Here is a 17121-nt window from a genome sequence, read left to right on the forward strand (position 1 = left end):
GAGCAGGGTGCAATCTAGGTGGCTCTCTTAAAGAGTTGCTTAGAAAAAGTTTTTAGGTTCTTTATTTTCAGTGAGTCCTGCTGGCAACAGGCTCACTGCATCGAGGGACTTAGGGGAGAGAATTTCAACTCACCTGCGTGCAGGATGGATTGGATTCTTAGGCTACTGGACACCATTAGCTTCAGAGGGAGTCGGAACACAGGTCTCGCCCTGGGGTTCGTCCCGGAGCCGCGCCGCCGACCCCCTTGCAGATGCTGAAGATTGAAGAGGTCCGGAACCAGGCGGCAGAAGACTCTTCAGTCTTCCTCAGGTAGCGCACAGCACTGCAGCTGTGCGCCATTGTCTGTCAGCACACTTCCCACAGCGATCACGGAGGGTGCAGGGCGCGGGGGGGGGCGCCCTGGCAGCAATGTAGAATACCTGTATGGCGAAAAATACATCACATATAGCCCTTGAGGCTATATGGATGTATTTAACCCCTGCCAGACTTCACAATCTCCGGAGAAGAAGCCCACCGAAAAGGGGGCGGGGCCTATTCTCCTCAGCACACAGCGCCATTTTCCCTCACAGAAATGCTGGTGGGAAGGCTCCCAGGCTCTCCCCTGCACTGCACTACAGAAACAGGGTTAAAACAGAGAGGGGGGGCACTAATTTGGCGATATACATATATATTAAATGCTATATGGGAGGAACACTTATATAAGGGTTGTCCCTGTATAATTATAGCATTTTGGTGTGTGCTGGCAAACTCTCCCTCTGTCTCCCCAAAGGGCTAGTGGGTCCTGTCCTCTATCAGAGCATTCCCTATGTGTGTGCTGTATGTCGGTACGTGTGTGTCGACATGTATGAGGAAAATGTTGGTGAGGAGGCGGAGCAAATTGCCTGTAATGGTGATGTCACTCTCTAGGGAGTCGACACCGGAATGGATGGCTTACTTATGGAATTACGTGACATGAGACGGCCGGCGAACAAATTAGTACCGGTCCAGGCGTCTCAGACACCGTCAGGGGCTTGTAAAAACGCCCATTTACCTCAGTCGGTCGACATAGACCCAGACACGGACACTGATTTCAGTGTCGACGGTGAAGAAACAAACGTATTTTCCTTTAGGGCCACACGTTAAGGGCAATGAAGGAGGTGTTACATATTTCTGATACTCCAAGTACCACAAAGAAGGGTATTATGTGTGAGGTGAAAAAACTACCTGTAGTTTTTCCTGAATCAGATAAATTAAATGAAGTGTGTGATGATGCGTGGGTTTCCCCCGATAGAAAATTATTGGCGGTATACCCTTTCCCGCCAGAAGTTAAGGCGCATTGGGAAACACCCCTCAGGGTGGATAAGGCGCTCACATGCTTATCAGAAAAATATCCTAAAAAGTATACACACACATGCTGGTGTTATACTGTGACCAGCGATCGCCTCAGCCTGGATGTGCAGAGCTGAGGTGGCTTGGTCGGATTCCCTGACTAAAAATATTGATACCCTTGACAGGGACAGTATTTTATTGACTATAGAGGATGCATTTCTATATATACGAGATGCGCAGAGGGATATTTGCACTCTGGCATCAAGAGTAAATGCGATGTCCATATCTGCAAGAAGATGTTTATGGACACGACAGTGGTCAGGGGATGCAGATTCCAAACGGCACAAAGATGTATTGCCGTATAAAAGGGGAGGAGTTATTTGGGGTCGGTCCATGGGACCTGGTGGCCACGGCAACTGCTGGAAGATCCACCGTTTTTTACCCTAAGTCACATCTCTGCAGAAAAAGACACCGTCTTTTCAGCCTCAGTCTTTTCGTCCCTATAAGATATCTGCCCAGGGATAGAGGAAAGGGAAGAAGACCGCAGCAGGCAGTCCATTCCCAGTAACAGAAGCCCTCCACCGCTTCTACTAAGTTCTCAGCATGACGCTGGGACCGTACAGGACCCCTGGATCCTACAAGTAGTATCAAAGGGGCACAGATTGGAATGTCGAGGCGTTTCCCCCCTCGCAGGTTCCTGTAGTCTGCTGTACCAATGTCCCCCTCCGACAGGGAGGCAGTATTGAAAACAATTCACAAGCTGTATTCCCAGCAGGTGATAATAAAATTACCCCTCCTACAACACGGAAAGGGGTATTGTTCCACACTATAGGGTGGTACTGAAGCCAGAAGGCTAGGTGAGACCGATTCTAAATCTGAAAAATTTGAACACTTACAAAGGTTCAAATCCAGATGGAGTCACTCAGAGCAGTGATAGCGAACTGGGAACAAGGGGACTATATGGTGTCCCGGGACATCAGGGATGCTTACCTCCATGTCCCAAAATTTGCTTTTCTCACCAAGGGTACCTCAGGTTCGTGGTACAGAACTGTCACTATCAGTTTCAGACGATGCCGTTGGAGTGTCCAAGGCACCCCGGGTCTTTACCAAGGTAATGACCGAAATGAGGATTCGTCTTCAAAGAAAATGGACGACCTCCTGATAAGAACAAGGTCCAGAGAACAGTTGGAGGTCGGAGTAGCACTATCTCAAGTAGTTCTACGACAGCACGGGTGGATTCTAAATATTCCAGAACCGCAGTTGTTCCGACGACACGTCTGCTGGTCCTAGGGATGATTCTGGACACAGTCCAGGAAAAGGGTGTTTCTCCCAGAGGAGAAAGCCAGGGAGTTATCCGAGCTAATCGGGATCCTCCTAAAACCAGGAAAAGTGTCAGTGCATCATTGCACAAGAGTCCTGGTAAAAAATGGTGGCTTATTACGAAGCGCTTCCATTCGGCAGATTTCACGCAAGAACTCTTCAGTGGGATCTGCTGGACAAATGGTCCGGATCGCATCTTCAGATGCATCAGCGGATAACCCTATATCCAAGGACAAGGGTGTCTCTCCTGTGGTGATTACAGAGTGCTCATCTTCTAGAGGGCCGCAGATTCGGCATTCAGGATTGGATGCTGGTAACCACGGAGGCCAGCCTGAGAGGCTGGGGAGCAGTCACACAGGGAAAAAATTTCCAGGGAGTGTGATCAAGTCTGGAGAATTCTCTCCACATAAATATACTGGAGCTAAGAGCAAATTTGTAATGCTATAAGCTTAGCAAGGCCTCTGCTTCAAGGTCAGCCGGTATTGATCCAGTGGGATAACATCACGGCAGTCGCCCACGTAAACAGATAGGGCGGCACAAGAAGCAGGAGGGCAGTGGTCAAAACTGCAAGGATTTTTCGCTAGACGGAAAATCATGTGATAGCACTGTCAGCAGTGTTCATTCCGGGAGTGGACGACTGGGAAGCAGACTTCCTCAGCAGGCACGACCTCCACCCGGGAGAGTGGGAACTTCATCGGGAAGTTTTCCGCATGATTGTGAACCGTTGGGAAAGACCAAAGGTGGAAATGATGGCGTCCCGCCCGAACAAAAAACGGGACAGGTATTGCGCCAGGTCACGAGACCTTCAGGCGATAGCTGTGGACGTCCTGGTAACACCGTGGGTGTAACAGTCGGTGTATGTGTTCCCTCTTCTGCTTCTCATAACCAAGGTATTGAGAATTATAAGACGTAGAGGAGTAAGAACTATACTCGTGGCTCCGGATTGGCCAAGAGGGACTTGGTACCCGGAACTTCAAGAGATGCTCACAGAGGACTAATGGCCTCGGGAGCTAAGATGGGATTTGCTTTCAGCAAGAACCATGTCTGTTCCAAGAGGAACCGTGGCATCTGCCTCTAAGAAAGGACCTGCTCCAGCAGGGACCTTGTCTGTTCCAAGACTTACCGCGACTGCGTTTGACGGCATGGCGGTTGAACACCGGATCCTAAGGGAAAAGGCATTCCGGAAGAGGTCATACCTACCCTGGTCAAAGCCAGGAAGGAGGTGACCGCACAACGTTATCACCACATGTGGTGAAAATATGTTGCGTGGGTGAGGCCAGGAAGGCCCCACGAAAAAATTTCAACTAGGTCGATTTCTGCACTTCCTGAAAACAGGAGTGTCTATGAGCCTCAAATTGGGGTCCATTAAGGTTCAAGTTTCGGCCCTGTAGATTTTCTTCCAGAAAAAATTGGCTTCAGTTCCTGAAGTCCAGACGTTTGTCAAGGGAGTATTGCATATACAGCCCCTTGTGTGCCTCCAGTGGCACCGTGGGATCTCAACGTAGTGTTGGGATTCCTCAAATCATATTGGTTTGAACAGATCAAATCTGTGGATTTGAAATATCTCACATGGAAAGGGACCATGTTGTGGCCCTGGCCTCGGCCAGGCGATTGTCAGAATTGGGGGCTTTGTCTTAAAAAAAGCTCATATTTGTTTTCCATATCGGACAGGGCAGAACTGCGGACTCGTCCACAGTTTCTTCCTAAGGTGGTGTCAGCGTTTCGCCTGAAACAACATATTGTGGTGCCTGCGGCTACTAGGGACTTGGAGGACTCCAAGTTGCTAGACGTTGTCGGGGCCCTAAAAATAGATATATATATATTTCCAGGACGGCTGGAGTCAGAAAGTCTGACTTGCTGTTTATATTGTATGCACCCCAAAAGATGGGTGCTCCTGCTTCTAAGCAGACTATTGCTCGTTGGATTTGTAGTACAATTCAGCTTGCACAGTCTGTGGCAGGCCTGCCACAGCCAAAATCTGTCAATGCCCATTCCACAAGGAAGGTGGGCTCATCTTGGGCGGATGCCCGAGGGGGTCTCGGCTTTAAAATTTTGCCGAGCAGCTACGTGGTCAGGGGGGAACACGTTTGTAAAATTCTACAAATTTGATACCCTTGCTGAGGAGGACCTGGAGTTCTCTCATTCGGTGCTGCAGAGTCACCCGCACTCTCCCGCCCGTTTGGGAGCTTTGGTATAATCCCCATGGTCCTGACGGAGTCCCCAGCATCCACTAGGACGTTAGAGAAAATAAGATTTTACTTACCGATAAATCTATTTCTCGTAGTCCGTAGTGGATGCTGGGCGCCCATCCCAAGTGCGGATTGTCTGCATTACTTGTACATAGTTATTGTTACAAAAATCGGGTTATTATTGTTGTGAGCCATCTTTTTTAGAGGCTACTTCATTGTTATCATACTGTTAACTGGGTTCAGATCACAAGTTGTACGGTGTGATTGGTGTGGCTGGTTTGGGTCTTACCCGGGATTCAAGATCCTTCCTTATTGTGTACGCTCGTCCGGGCACAGTACCTAACTGAGGCTTGGAGGAGGGTCATAGGGGGAGGAGCCAGTACACACCATGTGATCCTAAAAGCTTGCTTTTGTGCCCTGTCTCCTGCGGAGCCGCTATTCCCCATGGTCCTGACGGAGTCCCCAGCATCCACTACGGACTACGAGAAATAGATTTATCGGTAAGTAAAATCTTATTTTCTCCTAGTCCGTAGAGGATGCTGGGCGCCCGTCCCAGTGCGGAAAATCTGCAAGACTTGTATATGGTTATTGCTTACATAAGGGTTATGTTACAGTTGGAATCGGTCTTGGACCGTTGCTGTTGTTTGTTTATACTGTTAACTGGTTATGTGTATTCCAGGTTATATGGTATGATTGGTGTGGGCTGGTATGAATCTTGCCCTTAGATTTACAAAATCCTTTCCTCGTATTGCCGATCTCCTCTGGGCACAGTTCTCTAGCTGAGGTCTGGAGGAGGGGCATAGAGGGAGGAGCCAGTGCACACCCATACTAAAAGTTCTTTATAGGTGCCCATGTCTCCTGCGGAGCCCGTCTATACCCCATGGTCCTTACGGAGTCCCCAGCATCCTCTACGGACTAGGAGAAATAGATTTACCGGTAGGTTTAAAATCTTATTTCTCTATCGTCCTAGTGGATGCTGGGGTTCCTGAAAGGACCATGGGGAATAGCGGCTCCGCAGGAGACAGGGCACAAAAAGTAAAGCTTTACGATCAGGTGGTGTGTACTGGCTCCTCCCCCTATGACCCCCCTCCAAGCCTCAGTTAGATTTTTGTGCCCGGCCGAGAAGGGTGCAATCTAGGTGGCTCTCCTAAAGAGCTGCTTAGAAAAGTTTAGCTTAGGTTTTTTATTTTACAGTGAGTCCTGCTGGCAACAGGATCACTGCAACGAGGGACTTAAGGGAGAAGAAGTGAACTCACCTGCGTGCAGGATGGATTGGCTTCTTGGCTACTGGACATTAGCTCCAGAGGGACGATCACAGGTACAGCCTGGATGGTCACCGGAGCCTCGCCGCCGGCCCCCTTGCAGATGCTGAAACGAGAAGAGGTCCAGAATCGGCGGCAGAAGACTCCTCAGTCTTCTTAAGGTAGCGCACAGCACTGCAGCTGTGCGCCATTTTCCTCTCCGCACACTTCACACGGCAGTCACTGAGGGTGCAGGGCGCTGGGAGGGGGGCGCCCTGGGAGGCAAATGAAAACCTATTTTGGCTAAAAATACCTCACATATAGCCTCCGGGGGCTATATGGAGATATTTAACCCCTGCCAGAATCCACTAAAGAGCGGGAGACGAGCCCGCCGAAAAAGGGGCGGGGCCTATCTCCTCAGCACACAGCGCCATTTTCCTCACACAGCTCCGCTGGTCAGGAAGGCTCCCAGGCTCTCCCCTGCACTGCACTACAGAAACAGGGTAAAACAAGAGAGGGGGGGCAAAATTGTGGCAAAATTATATTAAAGCAGCTATACAGGGAGCACTTATTATAAGGCTATCCCTGTCATATATAGCGCTTTTTGGTGTGTGCTGGCAAACTCTCCCTCTGTCTCCCCAAAGGGCTAGTGGGGTCCTGTCTTCTTTAAGAGCATTCCCTGTGTGTCTGCTGTGGGTCGGTACGTGTGTGTCGACATGTATGAGGACGATATTGGTGTGGAGGCGGAGCAATTGCCAAATATGGGGATGTCACCCCCTAGGGGGTTGACACCAGAATGGATGCCTTTATTTATGGAATTACGGGATAGTGTCAACACGCTAAAGCAGTCGTTTGACGACATGAGACGGCCGGACAATCAATTAGCACCTGTCCAGGCGCCTCAAACACCGTCAGGGGCTGTAAAACGCCCTTTGCCTCAGTCGGTCGACACAGACCCAGACACAGGCACTGATTCCAGTGGCGACGGTGATGAATCAACCGTATTTTCCAGTAGGGCCACACGTTATATGATTTTGGCAATGAAGGAGGCGTTACATATTGCTGATACTACAGGTACCACAAAACAGGGTATTATGTGGGGTGTGAAAAAACTACCTATAGTTTTTCCTGAATCAGATGAATTAAATGAGGTGTGTGATGAAGCGTGGGTTGCCCCCGATAAAAAAAAATATGCTAATTTCAAAGAAGTTATTGGCTTTATACCCTTTCCCGCCAGAGGTTAGGGCGCGCTGGGAAACACCTTCTAGGGTGGACAAGGCGCTCACACGCTTATCAAAACAAGTGGCGTTACCCTCTCCTGAGACGGCCGCACTTAAAGATCCAGCAGATAGGAGGATGGAAAATATCCAAAAAAGTATATACACACATACAGGTGTTATACTACGACCAGCTATAGCGACAGCCTGGATGTGCAGTGCTGGGGTAGCTTGGTCAGAGTCCCTGATTGAAAATATTGATACCCTGGATAGGGACAATGTTTTACTGTCTTTAGAGCAAATAAAGGATGCATTTCTTTATATGCGTGATGCACAGAGGGATATTTGCACACTGGCATCACGGGTAAGTGCTATGTCCATTTCGGCCAGAAGAAGTTTATGGACGCGACAGTGGTCAGGTGATGCGGACTCAAAACGGCATATGGAAGTTTTGCCGTATAAAGGGGAGGAGTTATTTGGTGTCGGTCTATCGGATTTGGTGGCCACGGCTACAGCCGGGAAATCCACCTTTTTACCTCAAGTCACTCCCCAACAGAATTATGGTATCCTTGGACATCAAGGATGCGTATCTCCACGTTCCAATTTACCCCTCACACCAGGGGTACCTCAGGTTCGTCGTAGAGAACTGTCACTATCAGTTTCAGACGCTGCCGTTTGGATTGTCCACGGCACCTCGGGTCTTTACCAAGGTAATGGCCGAGATGATGATTCTTCTTCGAAGAAAAGGCGTATTAATTATCCCATACTTGGACGATCTCCTAATAAGGGCAAGGTCCAGAGAACAGCTAGAGATGGGATTAGCACTGTCTCAAGAAGTGCTAAAACAGCACGGGTGGATTCTGAATATTCCAAAATCCCAGTTAATTCCGACAACACGTCTGCTGTTCCTAGGGATGATTCTGGACACGGTTCAGAAAAAGGTTTTTCTCCCGGAGGAAAAAGCCAAGGAGTTATCCGAACTTGTCAGGAACCTCCTAAAACCAGGAAAGGTGTCTGTACATCAATGCACAAGAGTCCTGGGAAAAATGGTGGCTTCTTACGAAGCAATTCCATTCGGCAGATTCCACGCAAGAATTTTCCAGAGGGATCTGTTGGACAAATGGTCAGGGTCGCATCTTCAGATGCACCAGCGGATAACCCTGTCTCCAAGGACAAGGGTATCTCTTCTGTGGTGGTTGCAGAGTGCTCATTTATTGGAGGGCCGCAGATTCGGCATACAGGATTGGATCCTGGTGACCACGGACGCCAGCCTGAGAGGCTGGGGAGCAGTCACACAAGGAAGAAACTTCCAGGGCGTGTGGTCGAGCCTGGAAACGTCTCTTCACATAAACATTCTGGAACTAAGAGCAATCTACAATGCTCTAAGCCAGGCAGAACCTCTGCTTCAAGGAAAACCGGTGTTGATCCAGTCGGACAACATCACGGCAGTCGCCCATGTGAACAGACAGGGCGGCACAAGAAGCAGGAGTGCAATGGCAGAAGCTGCAAGGATTCTTCGCTGGGCAGAGAATCATGTGATAGCACTGTCAGCAGTGTTCATCCCGGGAGTGGACAACTGGGAAGCAGACTTCCTCAGCAGACACGACTTTCACCCGGGAGAGTGGGGTCTTCATCCAGAAGTTTTCCACATGCTGGTAACCCGTTGGGAAAGACCAATGGTGGACATGATGGCGTCTCGCCTCAACAAAAAACTGGACAGGTATTGCGCCAGGTCAAGAGATCCGCAGGCAATAGCTGTGGACGCGCTGGTAACGCCTTGGGTGTACCACTCGGTGTATGTGTTTCCTCCTCTGCCTCTCATACCAAAAGTATTGAGAATTATACGGCAAAGAGGCGTAAGAACGATACTAGTGGTTCCGGATTGGCCAAGAAGGACTTGGTACCCGGAACTTCAAGAGATGATCACGGAAGATCCGTGGCCTCTACCTCTGAGAAGGGACTTGCTTCAGCAGGGTCCCTGTCTGTTTCAAGACTTACCGCGGCTGCGTTTGACGGCATGGCGGTTGAACGCCGGATCCTAAATGAAAAAGGCATGCCGGAAGAAGTCATTCCTACTTTGATTAAAGGAAGGAAGTAACCGCGCAACATTATCACCGCATTTGGCGAAAATATGTTGCGTGGTGCGAGGATCGGAGTGCTCCGACGGAGGAATTTCAACTGGGTCGATTCCTACATTTCCTGCAATCAGGATTGTCTATGGGTCTCAAATTGGGATCTATTAAGGTTCAAATTTCGGCCCTGTCGATTTTCTTCCAAAAAGAATTGGCTTCAGTTCCTGAAGTCCAGACTTTTGTTAAGGGAGTGCTGCATATACAGCCCCCTGTGGTGCCTCCAGTGGCACCGTGGGATCTCAATGTTGTTTTGGACTTTCTCAAATCTCATTGGTTTGAACCACTAAAAACTGTGGATTTGAAATATCTCACATGGAAAGTGACCATGCTACTAGCCCTGGCTTCGGCCAGGAGAGTGTCAGAACTGGCAGCTTTATCTTACAAAAGCCCATATCTGATTTTCCATTCGGACAGGGCAGAACTGCGGACTCGTCCGCATTTTCTCCCTAAGGTGGTGTCAGCATTTCATCTGAACCAGCCTATTGTAGTGCCTGCGGCTACAAGCGACTTGGAGGACTCCAAGTTGTTGGACGTTGTCAGAGCTTTAAAAATATACATTTCAAGGACAGCTGGAGTCAGGAAATCTGACTCACTGTTTATACTATATGCTCCCAACAAGTTGGGCGCTCCTGCGTCTAAGCAGACTATTGCTCGCTGGATTTGTAGTACGATTCAGCTTGCACATTCTGTGGCAGGCCTGCCACAGCCAAAATCGGTAAAAGCCCACTCCACAAGGAAGGTGGGTTCTTCTTGGGCGGCTGCCCGAGGGGTCTCGGCATTACAACTCTGCCGAGCGGCTACGTGGTCGGGGGAGAACACGTTTGTAAAATTCTACAAATTTGATACCCTGGCTAAGGAGGACCTGGAGTTCTCTCATTCGGTGCTGCAGAGTCATCCGCACTCTCCCGCCCGTTTGGGAGCTTTGGTATAATCCCCATGGTCCTTTCAGGAACCCCAGCATCCACTAGGACGATAGAGAAAATAAGAATTTACTTACCGATAATTCTATTTCTCGGAGTCCGTAGTGGATGCTGGGCGCCCATCCCAAGTGCGGATTATCTGCAATAATTGTACATAGTTATTGTTACCTAATTCGGGTTATTGTTGTAGGGAGCCATCTTTCAGAGGCTCCTCTGTTATCATACTGTTAACTGGGTTTAGATCACAGGTTGTACGGTGTGATTGGTGTGGCTGGTATGAGTCTTACCCGGGATTCATAAATCCTTCCTTATTGTGTACGCTCGTCCGGGCACAGTATCCTAACTGAGGCTTGGAGGGGGGTCATAGGGGGAGGAGCCAGTACACACCACCTGATCGTAAAGCTTTACTTTTTGTGCCCTGTCTCCTGCGGAGCCGCTATTCCCCATGGTCCTTTCAGGAACCCCAGCATCCACTACGGACTCCGAGAAATAGAATTATCGGTAAGTAAATTCTTATTTTTTCTCTAGCATCCACTAGGGGACACTGGAGGCTGAGTACACAGGGGACATTCCAAAGCTGTCCCTGTGGGTGGGAGAGCACTGGGGATTCTGCAACACAAGCCGACCAAACCGCGAGGTGGAGGTGGCAAACGTATCAAATTTGTAAAACCGAACAAACGTATGAGCCGTGGACCAGGTAGCTGCAAGACAAAGCTGAAACATTGGCCCCACGGCTTGCAGTCCACGACGGACCCACTGACCGAGTGGAGTGCGCCGAAACTGCAGGGCGCCATCTAGAATTAAACGGGTAGGCCTCCCAAATGGGCAGTTTAATCCATCTTGCTAAGGTCTGTTTTGAAGCAGTCCAACCACGCTTGACCGCATCATACAGAACAAACAAGGCATTCGATTTTCGTAAAGGTGCAGTATGTTCCACATAGATGCAAAGCGCCCTACAACATCCAGAGAAGACGAATCCCCTGAATCCTTCTTGAATGCAAGAACCACAATGGGCTGGTTGATATGAAAAGCGGAAACTACTTTTGGGAGAAGTCAGGAGTGTGTCCTAAGTTCTGCATGATCGTGGAAGATCAGGTATGGCGGTCTGCACGATAAGGCACTTAAATCGGAAACCCTACGAGCCGAAGCCAAGGCTAAAATGAGAACAGTCTACTAAGTAAGGAAGTTAAGATCCACCTTTTCCAACGGTTCAAAGACCAAGGACTGTAAGAAGAGAAGGACAAAATTGACATCCCATGGAGCAGTAGGCAGGACAAATGGCGGCTGCAGCCGCAGCACGCCCTGCAAAAAGTCTACACCTCCAGCAAGAGGACCAAGTTTACGCTGGATAAATACAGACAAGGTGGAAATCTGAACCTTGAGGTATCCCAGGCGTAGTTCTCCGTCCAAGCCAGATTGTAAAAACAACAAAAGACGGAAAGAGTGTCCACATCTCTATCCGCACACCAGGACATATAGGCTCGCCATATGCGATGGTAATGGGCAGCAGTGACAGGTTTACGTGCCCTTAGCATAGTCGGAATCACCGAAGGTGGAATGCCCTTACGTTTTAGGATAGAGGCCTCGAGCCAGCCCGTTAAACGCAGCCGCGTTAAATCGGGTTGAAGCAACGGTCCTCGTTGCAACAAGTCTGGACAAAGAGGCAGTGGCCATGGGTCGTCTGCAAGAAGTAGGAGGATGTCCGAGTATCAAGCTCTCCGAGGCCAATCCGGGGCCACCAGATTATCCAGGTCAATTCTCTCTTGATCCATTTGAGTACCCGAGGTAGAAGAGGAAACGGGGGAAAGAGATAAACCAGATCGCACGGCCAAGGAGCAATGAGAGCATCCACTGCTTCTGCACTTGGACCCCAAGTTCTGGACATGTAGCGTGGCAGTTGATTCAACCGGGAAGCCATGAGGTCCACCTGTGAACGACCCCAGCGCCGAATCAGTTGTTGAAACACCTGAGGATGAAGGGCCCACTCGCCCGGGTGAAGGTCCTGACAACTGAGATAATCGGCTTCCCAGTTGTCTACCCCTGGAATGAAGACAGCCGATAGAATGACATTGTGAAGTTTGGCCCACCGTAGAATCCGAGCTACTAGCCGCATGGCCATGCGACTCCGTGTGCCTCTCTGGCGATCGATATAAGCGACTGCGGTTGCATTGTTTGATTGCACCTGAACCGTCTTTGATTGGGGTAGGTGAACCGCTTCTTGCAACGTGTTGAAGATCGCTCTCAGTTCCAATACATTTATTGGCAGTGACTGTTCCTGACTCGACCATCGGCCTTGGAAATGATTCTCCAGGATCACTCCTCCCCAGTCCCTGTGGCTGGCATCGGTTGTGACCAAGATCCAATCCAATATGCCGAACCATCTCCCGGCCGTAAGGTTGTGCAGATGAAGACACTCGAGTGTTTGGAGACAGTTTCACGGTCCGTGAAGATGGAGATGTGACCGCGACCACTGTGCTAAAAGGTCTAGTTGGAAGGGTCGGGTCGATAATGAAATCAACCTAATTGTAACGTCTCGTAGGCTGCTACCATTTTCCTCAAGAGACTGAGACATAGGTGCAACAACACCTTCTTTGGTCTGAGGACTTTCCGAACCAACAGTCAGATACTCTGAGCTTTGTCTGCCGGCAGGAATACCTTTTGCAAGGTCGTATCCATAACTAGACCCAGGAATTGGATGCGCTGAGACGGCAGAAGATTGGACTTCTTGAAATTGAGTATCCACCCATGCGCTAGGAGAACGTCATGGGTGATTAAAGCATGGTTTTGGAGAATGTCCATTGTCTGCGCCTTGAGGAGAAGATTGTCTAGGTACGGCGCCACAATTGCACCCCGTGATCGAAGGTGTGCCACTGTGACTGCCATGACCTTAGTAAACACTCTTGGAGCCAAAGACAGGCCAAACGGAAGTACTCTGAATTGATAATCGTCTTGTAGTATTGCGAATCTCAAGAACTCCTGATGTGGCTCCCAAATAGGGATGTGTAGGTACGCATCCTTTTATGTCCAGGGATAACATGAACTCTTCTGGCTCCAGACCCGCAATTACTGAAGTGATGGACTCCATCTTGAATCGGTAATATGTTGGATCTCACCAAGCTGTCCTGCTTCGGAACTACAAACCGGTTTTAATAAAACCCTTTTGTCCACTGTGGGCCTGGGACCGGCATTAATACTGCCGAGTCCAGGAGGGACTGAATTGCCCCCTGAAGAGCCATTTGTCTTTCTTCCGATATCAGAAGGCCGGTGGTAAAGAACCTCGTTTGAGGTGAAAGTTTAAAATCGATTTTGTAACCTCTGGACACTAGAAAACGAACCCACCCATCAGTGGATGTATGGACTCACACCTCCTGGAAATGCCGGAGACGCGCTCCCACCATGGGAGACCCCAGGTGGGAAGGGAGCCTGTCATGCCAGTGTCTTCTCAGCGCGCTTTGGCTCTTGGCGACGGCTGGTAGTCTGTCTACTGCGGCCTCTTCTGCCTCTGGTTTGTTCTGCCGAAGTCCTGGATCTTGGTCGAAAGGAATTGGAAACCCGAAAGGAAGAACCAAAATAAGTTCTCTTAAGTGGGGGGGGGGGGCTTCAGTTGTTTGCTTGGTTACCGCATGCCTGCTAGGAACGCAACCAAAGAGCTCGGGGAGCTGCAACTGCGGATGCTGAGATCCGAACCTCCACCTGACCAATATCACGTGAGAATTGCCGGAAGAGTCCTTTTCTTAGGATGCTCAGGCGCTGCTTGTTTAGTGGAGGAATCCATCCACCATTTCGGATCTAAGATCTGATATAACCTGAGCCAGAGTCAATGACCAAGGTGGGTTTGAACCCTCCGCAGATGTAGTGGCTTGGACCCTGTCGTCTTGTGCGCATGCAGAACATACGGTGGAGCCATCAGATGTGAGGCAACTTTTTGTTACATTTGATGTATACAAAAAACTTTTGCGAAGTTTTTTTTTTTTGCGCTGTAGCCTTTCCCGACCATTGTGGTCCAGGGGTGAACACTCTGAGCAACTAATGCTCTACTCTTTGTTAATACAGAATTAGATCCCCACTATGCCAGCAATCTTCCCAGTAAACTTCAACCTCCAGTCAGTTGAAGATATCCGGGAATCTTCTGTAGAAAAGTCTCCTTGCATGCAGGAGCTGTTACACACCAAGCTCCACCCCTTTTCTTCCCGCCACCATGTACCCGCTCAGCGCCATTAGAAGCGTGGCCAGGTACCAGAGGCTAAGTAAAAGCCTGCAGGATGCTCTATAGCCACAGCTAACAGCTCCTCAGCGCGATGCGCTGTGTAGTTCTCCCCTCTCCCTATCACCGCGCACCAGATTCCTCTGCGGCTGCTTCTCCAGATTCCTCTGCCTCCCCGCGCATTTACCCATGTTTTTAGACCTAGTGGAAAAGGGGTATAACTCTGACAGATCACTCCTGACTTCTCCTGTCAGGCTGCAAGAGGACCCGGACCCCACCTTTTGAAGAGGTGACGAAGGACCTCTCCTGAGGTAATTCTTCTGAAAGTGCTAGAGCAGCAGCAGTATGTGACCGGCACATTAAAGAAACTGGGGCTAGTGTGTCCCCTAGTGGTTGCTAGAGAGACTCTGATAACAACTGAAACCCATCACTTGGCTATAACCATGCATTGCAGACATTAGGCAATCATTGCCTGCAAAGGATTCTTACCAAAGTATTAAAAATGAACATTAATAATTTTGATATTTTGTCCAATTATTACATATGAGTCTCTAAAATTAGGGGACAGTGTATAAAAATAGCTGTAACTCCTAAACGTTTCATACAATAATTTTTGTTCAACCCATTGAATTAATGCTAAAAGTCTGCACTTCAATTACATGTCTCTTGTTTAATTTCAAATCCATTGTGGTGGAGTACAGAGCCAAAATTATGCAAATTGTGTCAGTGCCCAAATATACTGTATGGGGACCTAACTGCAGATTCTAATGCGTGCACATCAGTCAAAGACCACAACAGCTGGAGAAGACCTATAATGCATTATCCGGCTGTAGAGCTTTGAGTTGTTTCCATGAAATGTTGCTCTAGACCTAATAGTAGGACCAGATAGTAATTCTCTGGTAAGTAAATTATTCTCTGCAGTAAGTGCCTATAATGTTTTCCTAGGGCGCCAGCTATTGCGGTTTCAGGAAGATCTCATATCCTCGGCTGTCGCAGAATTGAATTATGGGCTGTGTCTTATGACAAAAGAAGCGCACAATGCGGAGGGGGAGCTCTACGATCCCGATGTACTGTATTATATTTTCCTTTGCATTCAGAAGGTGAGTAGGTCTTGTATGAAATGTATTTCCTTCCTTCCAAATTAGTAGGCTGTCATTGGTTGGTGTTGTGTAGGCTGTCATTGGTTGGTGTTGTGTTTAGATCACACACGGCAGGCACACCATACCCGAGAAACTGCTATGTCTGGTTTCCGCAATGTTTTGGAATTATGGCACCTGACCCAGTTGGGAGGGTTAAAAAAAAAAAAAAAAGTGGGATGGTCCTTTTAAGATACATTGGTCTGTTATGATGCATTTTCAGTGATTTGTATTGTGTTCTTAGATAAGTAATCTCTTTTTCAGTACCTGTGTGAGAATGGCAGGGTAGATGATATATTTTCAGATCCGTACTACATCAAGTTCACCGAGTGGCTCCACGGGAGCCTGAGGATATTTCAACCAAGAGTCACACCCCTTGGTAAGAGCTACTTGTTATCTCTCATGCAGATGTATGTTCCGCTCATAAGCTTACAAGGGCCTGCTACGCGCATCAGAAATCTTTCTGGGATGCAGAGGTGTATCTAGGGGTCTGAGCTCCTCTGGCAAAGTAAGGGACTGGCGCCCCCCTCCCCGCCCCCATCACTACATTTTTGGAATAATTACACTCTGTATTTAGAACTTTCACTTAAACCTCCCTCAACTCCACTCACACCTCCCCCTCACACATGGTTGGTCTAGTCTCACTTTGGGGGGGGGAATGTATGATACCGTATAAGGCTACCCACTTCGCCGATTTACCAAGTGAAGCAGGAAGCAATAGCGACAAGATGTAAGAACATCTTGTTTGCCAGAGTGTGGGTGTGAAAATTCCCTCCAGCGATCCCTGATGCTCTCACCCCCTGGCCGGTTCCTGTGCGCATGATCTCGCTACTACCGCGAGCTCTCCCATGTGCATCCTGGAGCCGGCAGCCGCTACAATGGTTGTCAATGGGGCTGATACCACTTCTCCCCCATAACAAACTATCATACATCTACCCCAGGCATGTCCAAACTGCGGCCCTCCAGCTGTTGAGAAACTACACATCCCAGAATGCCCTGACACAGCTTTAGCATTCTCTGACAGCAAAACAGTGTCAGGGCATGCTGGGATATGTAGTTTCACAACAGCTGGAGGGCCGCAGTTTGGACATGCCTGATCTACCCCATTGTTTGAAACCCTGTCATTTTGCCCAGTTATAGCCTCATCTGCGTGACGTGTAACGTCACACAGCCACCCTGCAAAACTTGCCCGCCCCCGTTTGCCCAGCGTCACCCATGCAACGCCAAAACTCCGCCTTGCAACAGCCTTGCCTGTCAATCACATTGTGGTTGCATCCATATTACCCCCCAAAACTCAGTGTCCCAATGGTACCTGGCCTTTTTTCCTTCGTCCTATAAAAAAGTGCAGGGAACCAGGAGAGTGTGGTGAAGGAAGGCGGTCCCTAGGGAGAGCTGTGAAGCAATGTCAGACAGCCCCCATATGTGTAGTTCCTGAATCCCTGGGGATGGCTGA

At 49.1% G+C, this 17121-nt stretch overlaps 1 protein-coding gene across 4 annotated transcripts in view; it reads left to right on the forward strand.

Moving 5' to 3' along the window:
* Positions 1–17121, forward strand: part of QRICH1 (glutamine rich 1) — a 121792-nt gene that overhangs the window by 44057 nt on the left and 60614 nt on the right. For all 4 annotated transcript variants that reach the window (XM_063941121.1, XM_063941123.1, XM_063941122.1 and 1 more), the window contains 2 exons: positions 15478–15632; positions 15933–16047. In XM_063941121.1, the coding sequence (XP_063797191.1) occupies positions 15478–15632; positions 15933–16047 (270 nt within the window). The remainder of the gene's footprint in view (positions 1–15477; positions 15633–15932; positions 16048–17121) is intronic.

This window comes from Pseudophryne corroboree, chromosome 9 (assembly GCF_028390025.1).
Source record: "Pseudophryne corroboree isolate aPseCor3 chromosome 9, aPseCor3.hap2, whole genome shotgun sequence".
Classification (NCBI taxonomy): Eukaryota; Metazoa; Chordata; class Amphibia; order Anura; family Myobatrachidae; genus Pseudophryne; species Pseudophryne corroboree.